Here is a 17931-nt window from a genome sequence, read left to right as displayed (position 1 = left end):
GACTAGTTAGTCCCTGCAACATGGTCTTTCAATCTCATGAGCGTTTTCAGCTCTACACTACGTTAGGGCTGGTCTTGATGTAGAACACTCCCCTCCCCAACCCACCCTCAATCTTTGCCTAATTTTTTTCTGATCCTTTAGTTCTCAGCTTAAGCGTTACTTTCTCAGAAGATCTTGACTCTCCAGTCTAAAATTAGGTTTCTCTGTTTTTTACTTTCTTAATAGCACTTGCAGTGGACTTATGTTACTCTTATCTGTCCACCATTCCTTCCTTTATGGAACTGCTACTTTAAACAACTGTGGTGGGACTATAGGTTACAATACTTGCCTCCCCTGGCCACTGGGACAGGCATGTGACTCACAGGTAGCCAATCACAGTCTTCCCTGAGATTGACATAAGGTAGTTGGGAGCAAGAATCCTCTTTTTGCAGAAGTTGGAAGATATGAATCTGGAGCTGCCATCCTCCATCTTACTCCCCATTCAGAGTCTGACTATAGAAAGAGACTGAAGGCATACACAAAGCTAAAAAACAGCGCAATTAAGTTGCACTCATAAGCTAATAAATTCTATTTTTTAAATTAAAGCTTGTTTGATTTGGGATTTTATCACTTGCCATAATGAGAGTCTTAAGTCAAATAGAACTTAGCACAATTTTTAACAGCTTTATTGAGCTATAATTCACATACCATACAATTCACCCATTTACACAATTTTTAATTATATATTTATTTGTATAATTATTTGTTTAGTGTCTCTTTCCCCCATTAGTTCCGTGACAGTACTAATCACAGCTAAGTGCCAAGATAAAACCTGGCTCAGAGTATGTGCTCAATAAATATTTTTCAATAAACAAATGCATGAGTGAATGAGTATCTACCCTGTGCTGGGTGGCTGGGATAATGAAAAAAAATTTAGAGGTAACCCCTGCTACTGCTGAGGTCTACCAAGAGAGACAGACATGTAAATAGGCAAGTTCTGGTAAGCAGTAGAGGAAACCTCAGGAAGTCGTGCAGGACTGAGATGGGTTACCTTGACCTACCCAAATCTAACCAATTCATTAAGGCCCTCTTTAAGTACCTTCCTAAACCCTGTAGTAAGAATTAATCTCACTTCCATCTGTTTTCCTACATAAATTAGATAGATCTTTATTGGCTCTACCACTTCCTAATTGTGTAATCTTGAGCAAGAACCTAATTTTTCAGAGTATTGAACATGACCTACTTTGAAGACTTATAGTGAGAATTAAATGAGATAATTAATGCAAAGCATTTCATATAATGCCTGGCTCAATATATATCAGCCATTATTACAATATTTGCTGTATAGTGAGGTTAAGTGGTTAGAAGCACAGGCTCTGGAGCCAGACTACTGCTTGAATTCAAATTCTGACTCTATTTGTTACTAGCTGTGTGACCTTAAGCAAGTTACTCAACTTCTCTGTGCCTCAGTTTTCTCATCTGTTAAAAGAACAACTTGGATATAAGAAAAGTACCTATCTCAGAGGGTTCTAGGGGCATTAAGTTAAATGAGTAATACTTTAAACACTTAGAATAGTGCCAGGCACATGGTAAACACTTAATAAATGTTTAACTAACACAACTTTTTAAAATGCTAGTCATAAGGGTCTGGCATGCTGGCTATATTTTTTGCGAATATAAAATTAACTCACCTTTTAAAAACTTAGTCTTGTTTAACTTTAAGGGCTTGACATGCTGATTATATATTTTTTCTAATACACACCAAAATATATACAAAAAATCATCTTGCACATTTCCAGTGACATGAGTCTCCCGCTTGGAGAAGCACTACTCTAGACTCACACAATCCAATGATTTATGGTTCCCTAAACACAGAATGTTGTTCCTTGCCTTTGCCAGTGTTATTCCCCTGCCTGGAATGTCCTTGCCTTTCTTTCTCACTTGGCTGCTCCTACTTGTCTTCAAGACTCAGCGTGGGCATATTGTTCTCTGACCCCAACTGAATAGGTGCCTCCTCTGTGCTCCCACAACCCCCACACATCCCTCTATCACAACACTGATCACCAGGTGGATCACTGTTTCTGTCTCAGACCAGGGAACATAGCCTATTTCACAGCACATTACTTGGCATGGAGTAAGAGCTCAGGAAGTTTTAATTAGAATGAAGTAAAATGAAGTAGCCAAATACTTGACTCCATAAAATTTTAATCAAAACACAGTCTTGCAGTGTTTACTCACTGCCAGGCCATTTGCCAGGCATGGTGGGTATAAAGATAAACAAGGGCTTCCCTGGTGGCGCAGTGGTTGAGAGTCCGCCTGCCGATGCAGGGGACGTGGGTTCGTGCCCCGGTCTGGGAGGATCCCACATGCCGCGGAGTGGCTGGGCCCGTGAGCCATGGCCGCTGAGCCTGCGCGTCCGGAGCCTGTGCTCCGCAACGGGAGAGGCCACAACAGTGAGGCCCGCATACCACACACACACAAAAAAAAGATAAACAAGACTCATTACCTGTCCTCATGGAGCTTTCTGGGGACAAATATGGAAACAAGTGCACCCAAGTGTGACGGGTACTGTGCCTGTTGCATGTACGGGGTACACTAAGTGGGGGCACAAAGAAAAGAGCTGGGGGAATACGGAAGAGGCTTCAGAGCAGTGAAGATGTTCTGAAAGCTGAGTGGCCTTTCAACAGCTGGATAAAAGTATGGGATGGGGAGTAGAAAAGAGCCTTTCAAACAGATGGTACTTCGTTGATCCAGGTACAGTGCTGGGAGTCTCAGGGACAGCAGGCTGAAGACATAAAAAGATAGCCTGAGGTCACCCATGTGAGGGCTTCGCCACATGCTCACTGTTCTGTGAACTATGGGAAAGGGTAGAGGCACATTCTGGACACTGAGGACCTCTGTGATGGGGTAAGAACCATCAAGAGCCAAATGGCCCAACCTCCGTATTTATTAAGCACCTACAGTGTGTTAATTTCTATTTCAGGCCACACTGGAGAACAGGAGAGGGAAGAAAGAAGTATAGGACACTCTCCTATACATCTACTCATAATACACATAACACATAACACAATTATATACAAGACACAATTCACACTTGTATATTATACAATTTTCCCACCTACCAGCCCAAATATCTGTACTTCAGAAACTGGCAGAGAATATAACTTTAAACTCCCTATTCCTCAATACTTACAGCACCTAGGTTGTAAGAAATACTTCGGGAGACTGGCTAAAAGCTAAGCAATACACTCATTCTTCTAGAAGAAGACTTCTCTAAGGTGATCCTACATTGAACCCCAATACAGAAAAGAAAAGAAAAAAAGGAAGAAAAGAAAGGCTGCTCTTTTAAGCAAGTGTAGGCCGGTGTCCTGCTGTGCAGTCACTGAGACACATGTGAGGCACCTGGGTCTCAGTGGAGCACAAGAATCAAGGTGCTTTAACCTTGGCAAAAGTCAGAGCATCACTGAGCTGCATGCTTAAACCACGTTGTCTCATCCCTCACAATTACTTTTGCCGTGAATTGTATTTTGGTGACAAAGCATCAGTTTACATTGAGAGAAATTGTAAGACACAGCCTACGATGTTCAGTGTTGTAGTTGCTGTAAGGCATGTTTGATATTAAGGACATTGTCGTATTCAGCATATAGAGTCTGCTCTACAGTTGCCAGTGGAGAGCAGTGTTTCTCTGGAATAATGGGTTTGTTTTCATCTTAAGGACCATCTCTGAACCATGTAACTGATTATGTTTCCCTCTTTGCAATGGTTGCTGGGAAGCTCAAAGCAAATATTTTGGCCCAACTCTTGCACATGCCCCAAAACTTATAAAATATACACTTATCTCACCCCTGGCCTCCTCTTATGTTCTCCTACACTTGCTTTCCCTTTGCTTCAATTGTCTCACTTATTTTTTTTATTGATGTATTGATACTATGATGATTTTTATAGGATACCTCAAATCCTTTGTGGAAGGAGCTGGTTAAAAAAAAGATTTCATAAATTTGCATTTTATTTATACATTCAAGGCCCTCCCTGGTGGCACAGTGGTTAAGAATCCGCCTGCCAATGCAGGGGACATGGGTTTGATCCCTGGTCTGGGAAGATCTCACATGCTGTGGAGCAACCAAGCCCGTGCATCACAACTATTGAGCCTGCACTCTAGAGCCTGCAAGCTACAACTACTGAGTCTGTGCACCACAACTACTGAAGACCATGCACCTAGAGCCCTGCTCCACAACAAGAGAATCCACCACAAGAAGAAGCCTGAGCACCGCAACGAAGAGTAGCCCCCGCTCACCGCAACTAGAGAAAGCCCGTGTGCAGCAACGAAGACCCAACGCAGCCAAAAATAAATAAATCTATAAAAAAATTATTTATACATTCAATGTAACAAAATTTACATGTATCATAAATAATGAATACCTAGAATTCACTAGCACAAAGCCCATATGTACATCACACAAATATGAAACAATACACACAGAGCACATATGCCCATAATTCACAATCACAGCACATCCTTAATGTCACAAATACAAACACACACTTGTCCTCTCCATTTGCCCCACTCCCGTGCATACACACGTGTTGTGCACATACCAAGCTGCTCTGCGAGGAGCCGGCCCTTCTCGGTGGGAACAACCCTCTCTTCCTCCATGTCACACTTGTTCCCCACCAGGATGACCTGCGCATTGTCCCAGGAGTAGGTCTTGATCTGAGTAGCCCTAAAGAGAGACAGAGAGATGACAGCGTTAATGACATCCTCCTAGGCTAGAAAGGACCCTGCAAAGCTCACAGAAGCCCCTTTGGTGGGGTTCACAACACATGAGATACTGTCAGCGAATTCATCCTAGGACAGTCAGACCTCTGCTCCTGCTGGCTGTCACAGACGCTGACCCTTAAGCCCTGGTTGCAAACTTCACTCAGCTATTTGGAGTCCACCTCTAAGGCCCTCTCCTCACTGGGCAGAGAGCTCTTTCTAAAACATCTATCAGATGATTCGTCCTTTCTTAAAAGCCTTCTCTGGTCCCTGGACTAGCTAAGCGATGAAGTCTAGATCCCTCAGTGAGGCGTTCAAGACCATTTACATCCTGTCTCTCCAGCCTCATCATCCTTCCTCTCACTTCACAAACCTCACCCATTCCCCAAAGCCTCTTCCATGGCATGTGCCTTTGCCTTTACTGGAAATCCCTTCCCCACACTAAGTCATCCTCCAAGGCCCAGGGCTGATTACACAGTCGCCTGAGGGAGCCTTCTCAAGCTTCCCCTGGCCCAGCTCCTCTGTGATTCATAAATCTTCACTGAGGCCTTAGATCATTATTATTTGTAGAAACCAAAATGTCAGCAGTGGTTTCCTTCACGTAAGATGATTATGAAATTTTATTTATTTTTGGCTGCGTTGAGTCTTCGTTGCTGTGTGCGGGCTTTCTCTAGTTGTGGTGAGCAAGGGCTACTCTTCACTGCTGTGCACGGGCTTCTCACTGTGGTGGCTTCTCTTGTTGTGGAGCATGGGCTCTAGGTGCGCGGGCTTCAGTAGTTGTGGCACGCAGGCTCAGTAGTTGTGGCTTGCAGGCTCTAGAGCGCAGTCTCAGTAGTTGTGGTGCATGGGCTTAGTTGCTCCGAGGCATGTGGGATCTTCCCAGACCAGGGATCGAACCCGTGTCCTCTGCATTGCCAGGCAGATTCTCAACCACTGTGCCACAAGGGAAGTCCCAAAACTTTAAAAAAATACTTTACTTTTCAAATTTTTGAAAGTGAGCATGTATTACTTTTATAATGAGAAATAAACTTTTAAACAGAGGAAATAAAATCAGACCTTTTTATTGCAGAGACATCGTTTTGTGTAGTTGGCCTAACTCTGTCCCCAAATACCTCGTCAGGTAGAAACAATTACCTCCCATTTTGTTCCCCTAGTCTTTTTTTGTGGCACCTGTCACATTTGGCTAAATTTATCTGTCTCTCCTTGAGGGCAGGGACAGGTTTATTCATCTTTGGGGTGACAGCCCCCAGCACAGAGCACAGAGAAAAGAAGTCATTGATTGTCTGATGAAGGAAGAAGCCAGCAAATGGTTGATCCTGAAGCAGATCTAAATAAAATCTGACCCTACCCTGACACTGACAATCTAACTCAACCCTAACTGCAACCTGGACCAATTGTCAACCCTGCTCCTAAAGCTGATCTCACCACCAATCTTCTCTTTAAGGGTGAAAAGCCACTCCCTCAAAGGATGGAATTTATTCAACCACCATTTGTGATGAACTGACACAGAGCCAGGTTCTGTGCTGGGTACTGGGGCTTCGATGGCAGGTGGGTGCTAGGCTGGGACCAAGTTTCCCAGAGGCAAAACTAAAGACCAGAGCTTGGGAAAGATAGACATTCAGTCTTCAGCTTCAAGACAGGTACCTGGAGCCAATTCCCCACGTCTCCCATGTGCCACTCTTCTGTCACCTTCCTCCCTCCTCTCCCACTGTCATCCAGGCTCAGCTCCCAGATCAGCAACTTAGTTTACTCTTGGAGGAATCTTCACAGGTGTTAAAGTCGCTGTGTGCCTGAGGCAGAATGAACAGGAACTGATGGAGAAAGGGAAGGAGGTCAAGGCCAACAGAGAATGGGCAGTGTGGAGCTACTTAAAGAAAGAGCTAGGGCTTCCCTGGTGGCGCAGTGGCTGAGAGTCCGCCTGCCGATGCAGGAGACACGGGTTCGTGCCCCGGTCCGGGAAGATCCCACGTGCCGTGGAGCGGCTGGGCCCGTGAGCCATGGCCGCTGAGCCTGCGCATCCGGAGCCTGTGCTCCGCAACGGGAGAGGCCACAGCAGTGAGAGGCCCGCGTATCGCAAAAAAAAAAGAAAAAGAAAGAGCTAATCACTACATGGTGGGAGGTGGGGGGGGGGGAGATGAAGACATGGGAGAAGGGACGAGAAGAGAAAAATCATGACTGGAGGGAAGAGAGGGAACAAGAAAGGAAAAAAGCAGGAGAAAAAAGAGGCATTAAGAGAGAGGAAGGGAAAAAAGAGGGAGGAAAGGAGAAAAAAGGAAGATGGAGAGAAGGACTTGTTAAAAGGAAAGGGGGAGAAAGGAGGAAGAAGGGGATGACCAAGAGACTAAGAAGGACCACACATGAGTGACAGGCATGCGGGTGGCACCCTAGACTGCTGCTCAGAACTCGGGGGGTGGGCGGGGAGAACGTGGCAAGCAGCCTGCAAGGTCACTGCCAGCTCAAGGTTCCAGGGCACCAACAGTGCTGCACATAGTCATGACAACTGTTCCTTGGGAGACAGGAAGTCTTCAAAGGGTAGCTGTTGGGCAAAGAAGAGCAGGAGATAAGCTTGGCACTGGCCAGCACTGCTGCTGTGCGCCCAGCCTACTCAGCCTCTCTGATTGTGAAGAAGAGCCAGGCACACATGCTCCCTCCTCCCCGTCCTTTCCACTGATGAGGGGCACCGGGTCCTGACCCTCCGGCTCACGTGCCCTTCCTCTCGTGCTCCCTTCTCCCTGTGAGTAATGCTCCAGGAAGAAAGATGTAAGTTGCTCAGAGGTTATACCTCTGGGGAACTGTGCCGATTTCTATCGTATCAAGATATTGAATCTTTATGAACTTGGATCCCCAGCCCAGGGATAAACTTTATAGGGAAGCAATATGTGTATTCACTTAGCACGATATCCAGAATGATCTCTCTAAAACACTAATTTGAACCTGTTGTTTCCCTGTTCAAATGTCCTCACCTACCAGATAAAATCCAAATCCCTCACCCCAGCACACAAAATCCTTCATGACCTCTGCTCTTCTTACCCTCTCACCTACCTTCTTGTCTTTGCACATCTGTACTCTTTTTCCGGAACATTCTTACCCATTTGTCCCTCTGGCTAACTCCTGTTCATCTTTCAAAATGCAGCATATGTGTCAGCAATTCCAGGACAACTTCCCTGACTTCCAAGGCTGGGTCAGAGCCCTCCGCTGGGTTCCCACAGCCCTGGTGCTACTCTCATCACTGCACCTGTCACATGATATTTTCATTGCCTGCTCACTGATTTGTCCTCTCCTCTCATCTGTGAACTTTTTGAGGACAGGAGCCATGTCTGATTCATTCGAGTTTCCCTAGCACATAGCACAGAGCCTAGTACATACTAGGTTTTCATGAACAGTTTGATGAGAGGGTGAAGGAACGAATCTCATACCAGTCTTGGACAGCATTGAAGGATTCCTCATTGGTGACATCATACATCAGGATGAAGCCCATGGCTCCACGGTAATAGGCTGTGGTGATGGTCCGGTACCGCTCCTGACCAGCCGTGTCCTGGGTGGGAAAAGGAAAGAGTTAGCCTCCTAGAAAGTCTGCTTTGTTTCTAAAGAGTCCCCAGGACAATTAAAATCATCCAAAGTATATTTAAGGAGCACCTATTATGTATCTTTTATTGTACTTGGTGACTAGAATAAAATGGTTTTTGAAACTTCATAGAAATTAGTAAGAAGATAATTAAAATCCCAATAGAAAAATGAGCAGGAGTAAAAAACAATTCACAGAAGAAATGTAAATGGATAATTATTATATTAATAGGTTTTAACCTTATTTTTAATTATAATTCCCATTATAGTTGAGGATGTAGTGAGATGTATAACCTCATACCTTGCTTGTGGGAGTGACACTTGGTTCAGTCTTTCTGGTAATCAATTTGGAAGTCCCAAGAGCATTAAAAATAGTTGTACCCTTTGAACTAGAAATTTTTCCTTCTAAAAACTTTTTCTACAAAAATAGAATATCAGACAAATATTTATGCACAAAAATGCTTCTTACAACTTTATTTAGACATTGAAAAACTGACATCAACCTATATATTCAATAATAGGAGAATGGTTAAAATACAAGATTTTTAATGTGTTTATTTATATAAGAATATTTATTATAATGGAACAACTCTTGTATGTGCGATATAATGTCAGTTTCATAACTATATATGCAGAGAAGAAAACTGGAAAGAAACACATCAAAAGGTTAATAGTGATTATCTCTGTATGAGAGATAAGAATTACCAGGATTTTCATCTTCTTCAGGTATTTTTATTTTCTCTATGCTAAGCATGTATTACTTATATAAGGAGAAAGAAATAAACATTTTTACTAAAAAAGACGAAGACAATTCTTTATGTCAAGCAGCTCACAGTCTAGTTGGAAAGACAAACATGTAAGCAAGATAAGCCAAGCCCCACAACAAAGTGTTACTGGAGTGCACTGGGATGCTTCACAATGTCTACATGGTCCTTATGTGAGGGACCAGCTGGTCTTCTCTGAATCATTAGTTTTAGATGTGTGATACCTGAGCACATATAAAACATTTCCTCATATATTATCTTATTTAAATTTTATAATAATCTCTATGAGGTAGGGATCAGTATTTACATTTTGTAGTTGAGAATGCAAAAATGCAGAGAGGGTAAGTGACTTTTCCAAGGTCACAAAGCTGGTGACAAAAGCTATGCCTTAAATCTAGGACTTCTGATTCCAAGTCCAATGCACATACCATTATACCTCAATCAATGAAAGATTTATCCACAGGCATTTACTGAACACTATCCATAATGATAATAAAAACAAATAGGGACTTCCCTGGTGGTCCAGTGGGTAAGATTCCATGCTCCCAATGCAGGGGGCCTGGGTTTGATCCCTGGTCAGGGAACTAGATCCCACATGCATGCTGCAACTAAGAAGTTCACATGCTGCAACTAAGAGTCACACGCTGCAACTAAGAAGTCTGCACCCTGCAACTAAGATATCTGCACACCACAACTAAGAAGCTTGCATGCTGGACTTCCCTGGTGGCACAGTAGTTAAGAATCCACCTGCCAATGCAGGGGACACGGGTTTGAGCCCTGGTCCAGGAAGATACCACATGCCGTGAAGCAACGAAGCCCGTGCACCACAACTACTGAGCCTGTTCTCTAGAGCCTGCGAGCCACAGCTACTGAGCCCGCGTGCCACAACTACTGAAGCCTGTGCACGTAGAGCCCGTGCTCTGCAACAGGAGAAGCCACTGCAATGAGAAGCCCACACACCACAAAGAAGAGTAGCCCCAGCTCACTGCAACTAGAGAAAGCTCGTGCACAGCAACGAAGACCCAAAGCAGCAAAAACATAAATTAATTAATTTAAAAAATAAAAAAATAAGAAGCCTGCATGCCACAACTAAGACCCAGCACAGCCTAAATAAATAAATAAATGGTTGAAAAAATAAAAACAAATAATGAGAACAATAAGAATTATAACCTGCCATTAATTGTACATATGTTGCACCTGTTATCCTCAAACTTTAGAAAAACCCTGTAGGGTACATATTATTACTCCCATTTTACAGATGAGAAAACTGAGGTTCAGAGAGACTGCCCATCAAATGTTAAGAATTGGGATTCAAAACAAGTATGTCTGACTCTTACACCCATTACACTATATTGCCTTGGCTATGAACCATACTTTGTGTGACACAGAAATGGAACAAGGACCATCCTTGCCTTAAGGAAGCCTCAGTAAAAGTAAAGAGGTGGCTAAGACATACCACTGAACTCATAATTAGCAATATGTGGCAGTATGTCATCAGTACCAGGTATGTGGCATAAAGAAAATGTGTCACACAAGTCAGATAAGGTAGAAACATGGTGGTTTTAGGTAGTTATGGAAGATGTCAAAGCAGAGATAGTGTACCAGTTAGGGTAGACTGGGTTATTCAATAATATGCAATCTCAAAATCTCAGCAGCTTCAAAAACAAGGTTTTATTTTTCACTATTTTTACATATCCATCAAGGGTTGGCTGGGTGCTCTGCTTTTTGTCTTCCTCATTCCAGGATAAAGAGTGACAGGGTGGCTACGAGAGGAAAAGAAAGTGTATCAGTCATGTGTTGGCTCTTCTACTTTTCCCATTCACTGGCCAAAGCAAGTCACATGCCCATACCCAAGAAAGCACAATCCTATAATACGCCCAGGAGGAGAATGGGAAATGTGGTAGATGGCATAGCCACTCGCATGGATAGAATCTGTACCAAGCCCAGGAGCATTACCTACAGATGTGCTGACTTGGTAACAGAGGGAGGACAACAGGGATTTTCTGAAAGAAGAATTTTCCAATCAGAGAAGTGAAGGAAAGGTATTTTGGCAGAAGGAAGATTTTATTTTCCAGTGACTACTCCAGAAGAACTTAAGGAATGGTGGGAAATGAGTAGGAGATGAAGCTAGAAAGAGCTTTGATGCCGTGCTATGGAGTTTGAACTTGATCTTTTTAGGATCAAAGATTTTGAGACAGACGATTAACATGATGGGATCTGAACTTTAGAAAGATCACTCTGACTCTGATGTGGAGAATGAACTGGAGGAAGCAGAGATGGGAGGCAGGAAAGCTGGTTGGTTAGATCTTTGCAGTGGTTCAGGTGTGACCTAAGATGGATTTGAACTAGAGTGGTAGCAATGGGGATGGAGCAGAAATAGACTCAAGAGGTATTTAAGAGTTGAATTACAGGGCATGATGACAGATGGGTTTTGTTTCTGGCAGGGCTCAGTTTCTTCATGTCCTGAGCAATTCAGCTCTGACCCAGACTTGCACATTACTCAGCAAAACAAAATCTGCATTTAACACACCCACCATCCTTGGAGAGCATAGGAATCACCATCTTCTGTTTGTTGAGCAGGTTTTTTGGTGTCTTACTCTTTACCTCAAGCAGCCTATCAGAGTATTCCTTCTGACCACATACAGTACTTCTCCCTAAGAGTTCTGGCAAACAGAATTTTATCCAGCTCATGAATAGGTGAGTGGACGAATGAATTAAAGAATGAATGAAGAGATAGATGATTGAGTGAGTGAGTGAGTGAGAGTGAGTGAGTAAACATCTAACACAGGAATCTTAGGCACTAATATTAGAGAAATATTCACTGTCTGCCATATCTCACAAAAGCTCTGTGTGTGTGTGTGTGTGTGTGTGTGTACCTAGGAAACACTGCGGCAGAATTTGATCCTCCCCTCCCACACTCTTACCTCTGCTTCCTGAGCTCCTCAGAGCCAACACAACAGATGAGACTCCTCCCTCCAATCTAGAGGCTCAGACCTTAAATCTTGTCCTGTAGGGTTTAGAATTAAGCCACCTGTCCAGACTGGTGATCTAAAGGCCCAAGCAGGATTTCTGAGCAACTGCACTGCCAGCAGTTCTCATCTCTTCTCATTCCACCCACATTATACCATTTCTCTGTGAGAGTTTCTAGTCTCTTATCTCTGCCTGGAGCCTGGCCCTGTGCCCCAGCTCTTTGACAAAGAATCCTGCCACCCAGCTGATGCCCAATTAATTGGAAATCCTGGTATAATAAATGAGCTTGGACATGGAATCAGTTTCACCTCTGTACTCCCAGTGCCTAGCACAGGGCTATGCACACAGTAGGGATTCAGTCACCACTTTGTTAAACAAAATGGTCATATAGTTTTAAGGATAGGAGCATGGTCTCTAGAATTAGACTTCTGGGTGTAAACCCCTGTTTTAGCACTTACTATGTGACAGTGGTAGGCAGCCTCTAAAATGGCTCCCAGTGATTGCTGTCTCCTGGTATTCATGCTCTTGGGTAATCCCCTCCTGGGGCAATTTTCCTTTCGGGGCCCTAGTTTCTTCATTTATAAAACGGGAATAATAACAATACCTATTTCACAAAGTTATCGTGAAGATTAAGAACGTTATTATATCTAAAATGCTTGGAACAGTTCCTGATACAGAGTAAATGCCACTTAGGCATTATTTTTGTACTTCCACAGTCAGCCCCAGGAGCAGGGCCAGCTTCCCAGGGTCTGCCCAACAGGAGTGAGTGAGTCTCATGCCATGTGCCACTTCCTTCTCATTCAAACCTGCCCAGGGCTGCCTCCACCCAGGGTCTCAATATGAATGCTTCCCTCAAGGAGCAGAAAGTGGCCAGACAGAAAGGGAATGGATGAGTTAAGAGATGAGCAGGCTTTGGACTTCCCTGGTGGTACAGTGGTTGAGAATCTGCCTGCCAATGCAGGGACACGGGTTCCTTCCCTGGTCCAAGAAGATCCCACATGCCACGGAGCAACTAAGCCCATGTGCCACAACTACTGAGCCTGCACTCTAGAGCCCACGAGCCACAACTACTAAAGCCTGCGCACCTAGAGCCTGTGCTCCGCAACAAGAGAAGCCACCGCAATGAGAAGCCCGCGCACCACAATGAAGAGTAGCCCCCGCTCGCCACAACTAGAGAAAAGCCCACACACAGCAACAAAGACTTAATGCAGCCAAAAATAAGTAAATAAATAAAATAAATTTATTTTTTAAAAAAGAGTTGATCAGGCTTTGGTCTGACTCCCAGCTCTGCCACTCATCAACTGTGTGCTTTTGGACAGCTTGGTTTTTTCATCTCTCTGAGGCTCAGCTTCCCCATGAATCGAATAGAATAATAATGCTTACTGTGTAGGGTGTTTGTAATTAAATAAGATTTTTTTAAATGTCTGGCTCATAATAGGTACTCAAATATAGGAGTATTTGTCATTTTCATTACTTAACTTTTCTAAGCCTTAATTTCCTCATCAATAAAGTGGTGATAATAATACCAGCCCTGAAGTGGTTATGTGAGGATCAGTGACAATGTACTGGTAGAGCTTGGCAGAGTGCCAGGCACATAGTAGGTGCTCAATAAAGTTCATAGTAGCTGCTGCTATTACTGTTGATATTGTTCTTGTTGTTATTCACCTAAAGAAAAGCAAGGTTGGAAATAATAATCCAGCTCTCACTACCCTGTGCTCAATAGAAAGTAGCCCAGAGAATCGCTTCTAAACCTCCCTCTCTCTTTTATTTTTAAAAGCACTTTGACGAACATATTGATTCCCCTCCCACTGAGCAGAGTCAGAAATAGAACCAAAGAGGAGACAGGAAGGAGGAGAAAGAAAGAGGCATGACTCACTGGCTACTTGAGGAAGGAGACAGTGTCATCAAGAGCAATTAATTCAGTTCTACGAAACAGACACTCATTGAGTTCTTCATATGGGCAGAGCCTTATGCCAGAGAGTGGACACCATGATGCGCAAGACACCATCCTGGCCTGTAGCAGCCCTGTCAGTGTGGCCGACAGACACTTGCTATGTGCCAGGCACTTTGATAAGTGCTTAATATATGGGATCTTATTATTTGTACTAACAAAATAAAACTGCTATGTGCCAGGCACTGTGCTAAGCACTTTTCCTACTGTACTTAATTTTCAAAACAGCCTTGAAATACTGTTATCTTTACTTACAGATGAGAAAAATTTAAATAACTTGCCTACGGCTTCCCTGGTGGCGCAGTGGTTGAGAGCCTGCCTGCCGATGCAGGGGACACGGGTTCGTGCCCCGGTCCGGGAAGATCCCACGTGCCGCGGAGCGGCTGGGCCCGTGAGCCATGGCCGCTGAGCCTGCGCGTCCGGAGCCTGTGCTCCGCAACGGGAGAGGCCACAACAGTGAGAGGCCCGCGTACCGCAAAAAAATAAATAAATAAAATAATAAATAAATAAAAATAAATAACTTGCCTATGATCTTGCAACCAGTCCATGGCAGACAGATTCAAAGCTAAGTCTGATTCCAAAGCCTGTGCTCTTCCTGGGATGCCCTTTGATCTACGTTATTTCTCTTAATTATTATGTCAGCCTGAAGCAGGACAAGTTTGAGTCCCCATTTTATATATGGATTAACTGAGGGTCACAGAGGTTAAGTAAATTGCTAGAGTCACAAGCTATAAGGAAGCAGAGTCAGGATTCAAATTCGGTCTTTTGACAAGTGTGTATTTTCAGCACAGCCTATAGCCCAACCAGACTGTGTATTCTGAATCCCTCTCTGCCCCTCAGGACAGGACCCAGCCCACCCTGAAGCCTTCCAGATAGGAGATCCTCCAACCATGTCTAAGACTTCCTAAGGCCAACAATCTCCCCTCCACCAGAGGGTAAGGCTGGAAATCACCCACAAAGCTTAAATGGAATCACATGTGTCTGGCACACAGGTGCTCAACAATATTAGTTATGTTTTCTGTCTTGATTGAATCATTGATCCAACACAGACCCATCATTCCTTTCTGGAATTTCCTCCTTGTCACCCACACACGCAATACTAATTTCTGCTCCATATGTCTGTTCATGCTACTCTCTCTGCCACATATGCCCTCTCCCAGCTCCTCCACTTGTCTTGACTATCAGATTGTTGAGTTCTAAAATTAAAAGTAAATCTTAGAAGTTACTCAATCCAACCGCTCACTTAAAAAAGGAATTCCTTCTACAGCATACTTGCATTGAGTGTTCCCAAGGTTGGATGCCTACCACCTCAAAAGGCAGCCACTCCACTGATGGACAGTTCTGAGTATTAGAACATTTCTTCCTTCCATAGAGCTGAAAGCTGCATGTGGTAATTTCTATCCATTGATTTAACACCGTTCTCTGGAGAGCCAAAGAATAAATCTAATTTTTCACTCATATGGCAGCCCTCCAAATATTTAAGTTCTAGGTTTGTTTAGCTCTTAGAGTTTACAAAGCTTTTTTCTTATTATCTCAGTTCCCAGAGAAATCCTGTAAGAGAAGAACCAATATCTCCATTCCACACACACACACACACACACACACACACACACACACAACAACTGCGCCTTGAAGAGGTGAATGATGAAAAGAGGCTTAAGTAAAACCAGGTCTTCTGACTCCAAGAGACCAGTGTGCGTGGCACAGGGCTACATCCCTGATGTTTTAAATCACCTGTGACAGGCACCACAATTAAACAGAATGACCAGAACAGTGATGGGAACTTGAAACTGTGTCATGGGAGAAACAACTGAAGGAAGGAAGAAGGTTTGGAGAATTGTACTGCTATCTTCAAATATCTAAAGTGCCTAAAGAGAGGGTATTCCTCCTTTTCCTTTCTATTTTTTTTTTTTTCAAATCTTCACTGGGCACTGATTCTGTGTCAAGTGTTGGCTAGGTCCTGAAGATAAAAGGTTGAATACTACACATACCTACTTGAAGTCTACAGTGTCTGTTGACTGGAAAGAGAAATGTGCATTGGATGGGGATTCTGAGGCAGGAGAAGCCCATTCCCATAGAGCCTTCTAGCACCTTTCCTTGAGGCAACACTCTTCCTTTGGAGCTCAGCTCAGCAGAGGAGCTGACCTGACCATCCTGGCAATGTCAAATGCTCCAATTACAGGTTCTCTTGGCACCATGTACTTCTTCTTTGTAGCACTCCTCCCCACTGTAGTTTTGTATTTATTTGTGTAATTATTTGATTAAAGTCTGTCTGCCCTGCCAAAACTGCAAGGGCCACAAGAACAGGATGTCTAGTTTTGCCTACTATTGTGTCTCCAGTGCCTGGCACAGCACTGGCACATAGGGTGGGGGAGATTTCCAAAAAATACTGGTTGAAAGGGTGAATTTTGTGGGTGACTGCAACATTTTTGACAGAGCACACTAAATGTCAGATGGGAATTTCTAAAAATCCAAATCTCATCTTACTCTGGGTCTAAATCCCTTCCCCGGCTTCCCACAGCCCACACGATGGGGTCCAAGCAACTCCATACAATGTAGACCCTTCAGGATCTACTCAGCCTTCCTTTCCAGTTTCTTCCCTTTCATTCCTCCAATGAACCAGTGAGTTCCAGCTTTGCCTAACTAGTGGTTTCCCAAACACTGCTCCTTCACACCCCTGGGCCTTAACCTGATATGCTGATCTTTGCCTGAAATCCCTTTTCTCGTTTATAATTCACAATCTTATTCAAGGTTACATCCTCGGAAACTTTCCTTGGCCTCCTCTCCTCTGACAAAGTAACTTCTTCCTCTGCCCTTTTATGATTTGGCATTATATCATCGCACACATCACATTTATTATAGTTACTGGTTCATTCATCTGTCTCCTCTTCCAGATTATGAGCGTCTTTTTTTTTTTTTTGCCACACTGCGCAGCTTGCCTGTGGGACCTCAGTTCCCTGACCAGGGGTAGAACCTGGGCTCTGGCATTGGAAGTGCGGAGTCTTAACCATTGGACCATTTGGGAATTCCCTATGAGCATCTTGAGACCCAATCTTTATTTAGCTAAATCCCAGGACCTCAACTATAGCATCTGGCACACAGTAGACACTTACTAAGAATGCTGGTGGGGCTTCCCTGGTGGCACAGTGGTTGAGAGTCTGCCTGTCGATGCTGGGGACACAGGTTTGTGCCCCGGTCCGGGAAGATCCCACATGCCGCGGAGCGGCTGGGCCCGTGAGCCATGGCCGCTGAGCCTGCGCGTCCGGAGCCTGTGCTCCGCAACGGGAGAGGCCACAACAGTGAGAGACACGTGTACCGCAAAAAAAAAAAAAAAAAAAAAAAAAAAAAAAAGAATGCTGGTGAATGAAACTCAAAGGCTGATTATGTGCTGAGCAGGGAAAACTCATTTAGAACCTCCGGATTGATCGGAAAAGCACCTGTGAGAAAAGAGTCACCTCTTCTTTCTGATTCCTTTCCATGTTATAGACAAAAGAGGGAGGCCCAGAGCAGTGACAGACTAAAGAGGTCACACAACTAGCAAGAGGTTATCTTTGGGGCCTCCATTCCTGGATCCTGCCCTGTTATATACATGCTCCCGCAGCCAAACTCCTCCATTCCCCCCTCTTCAATTCATTCCCTCCAGGCCAGGTTGGGGGGTGGGGATGATGAGCGCCAGGAACGCAAGTAATAAGAGCTTCTGGGCTGGTTCTCCCCTCACCCTGCGCCCCAACCCACAGCTGCCAAGCTCCAAGCCCTTTGTATTTTGCAGCACCTGGGAGCCAAGACGTTATGTCCCATGGGAATGGGAGGAAAGCAAAGGGAGAGAGCTTTTCAGGGAGGTTCAGTGTAGCCAGGGAGAAGCAGAGAACTGAGGAAAGGAAAGAGTATTCCGTTAAAGCTGGCTTGGTGTTACACCCATCTGTCCTCAGTAGTACGGACCACACTTA

At 44.1% G+C, this 17931-nt stretch overlaps 1 protein-coding gene across 2 annotated transcripts in view; it reads right to left on the bottom strand.

Moving 5' to 3' along the window:
* The window catches only part of RAB3B (RAB3B, member RAS oncogene family), a 108318-nt gene that overhangs the window by 12047 nt on the left and 78340 nt on the right, over nucleotides 1-17931 (bottom strand). For both annotated transcript variants that reach the window (XM_067007846.1, XM_059064313.2), the window contains 2 exons: nucleotides 8152-8270; nucleotides 4576-4700 (listed from right to left, as the gene is read on the bottom strand). In XM_067007846.1, coding sequence (XP_066863947.1) covers nucleotides 4576-4700; nucleotides 8152-8270 — 244 coding nt within the window. The remainder of the gene's footprint in view (nucleotides 1-4575; nucleotides 4701-8151; nucleotides 8271-17931) is intronic.

The sequence above is a fragment of the Kogia breviceps genome, chromosome 1 (genome assembly GCF_026419965.1).
Source record: "Kogia breviceps isolate mKogBre1 chromosome 1, mKogBre1 haplotype 1, whole genome shotgun sequence".
In the NCBI taxonomy this organism is placed as follows: Eukaryota; Metazoa; Chordata; class Mammalia; order Artiodactyla; family Physeteridae; genus Kogia; species Kogia breviceps.
The sequence above is the reverse complement of the archived record's forward strand: the minus strand, read 5'-3'. Positions and strand labels throughout refer to the sequence as shown.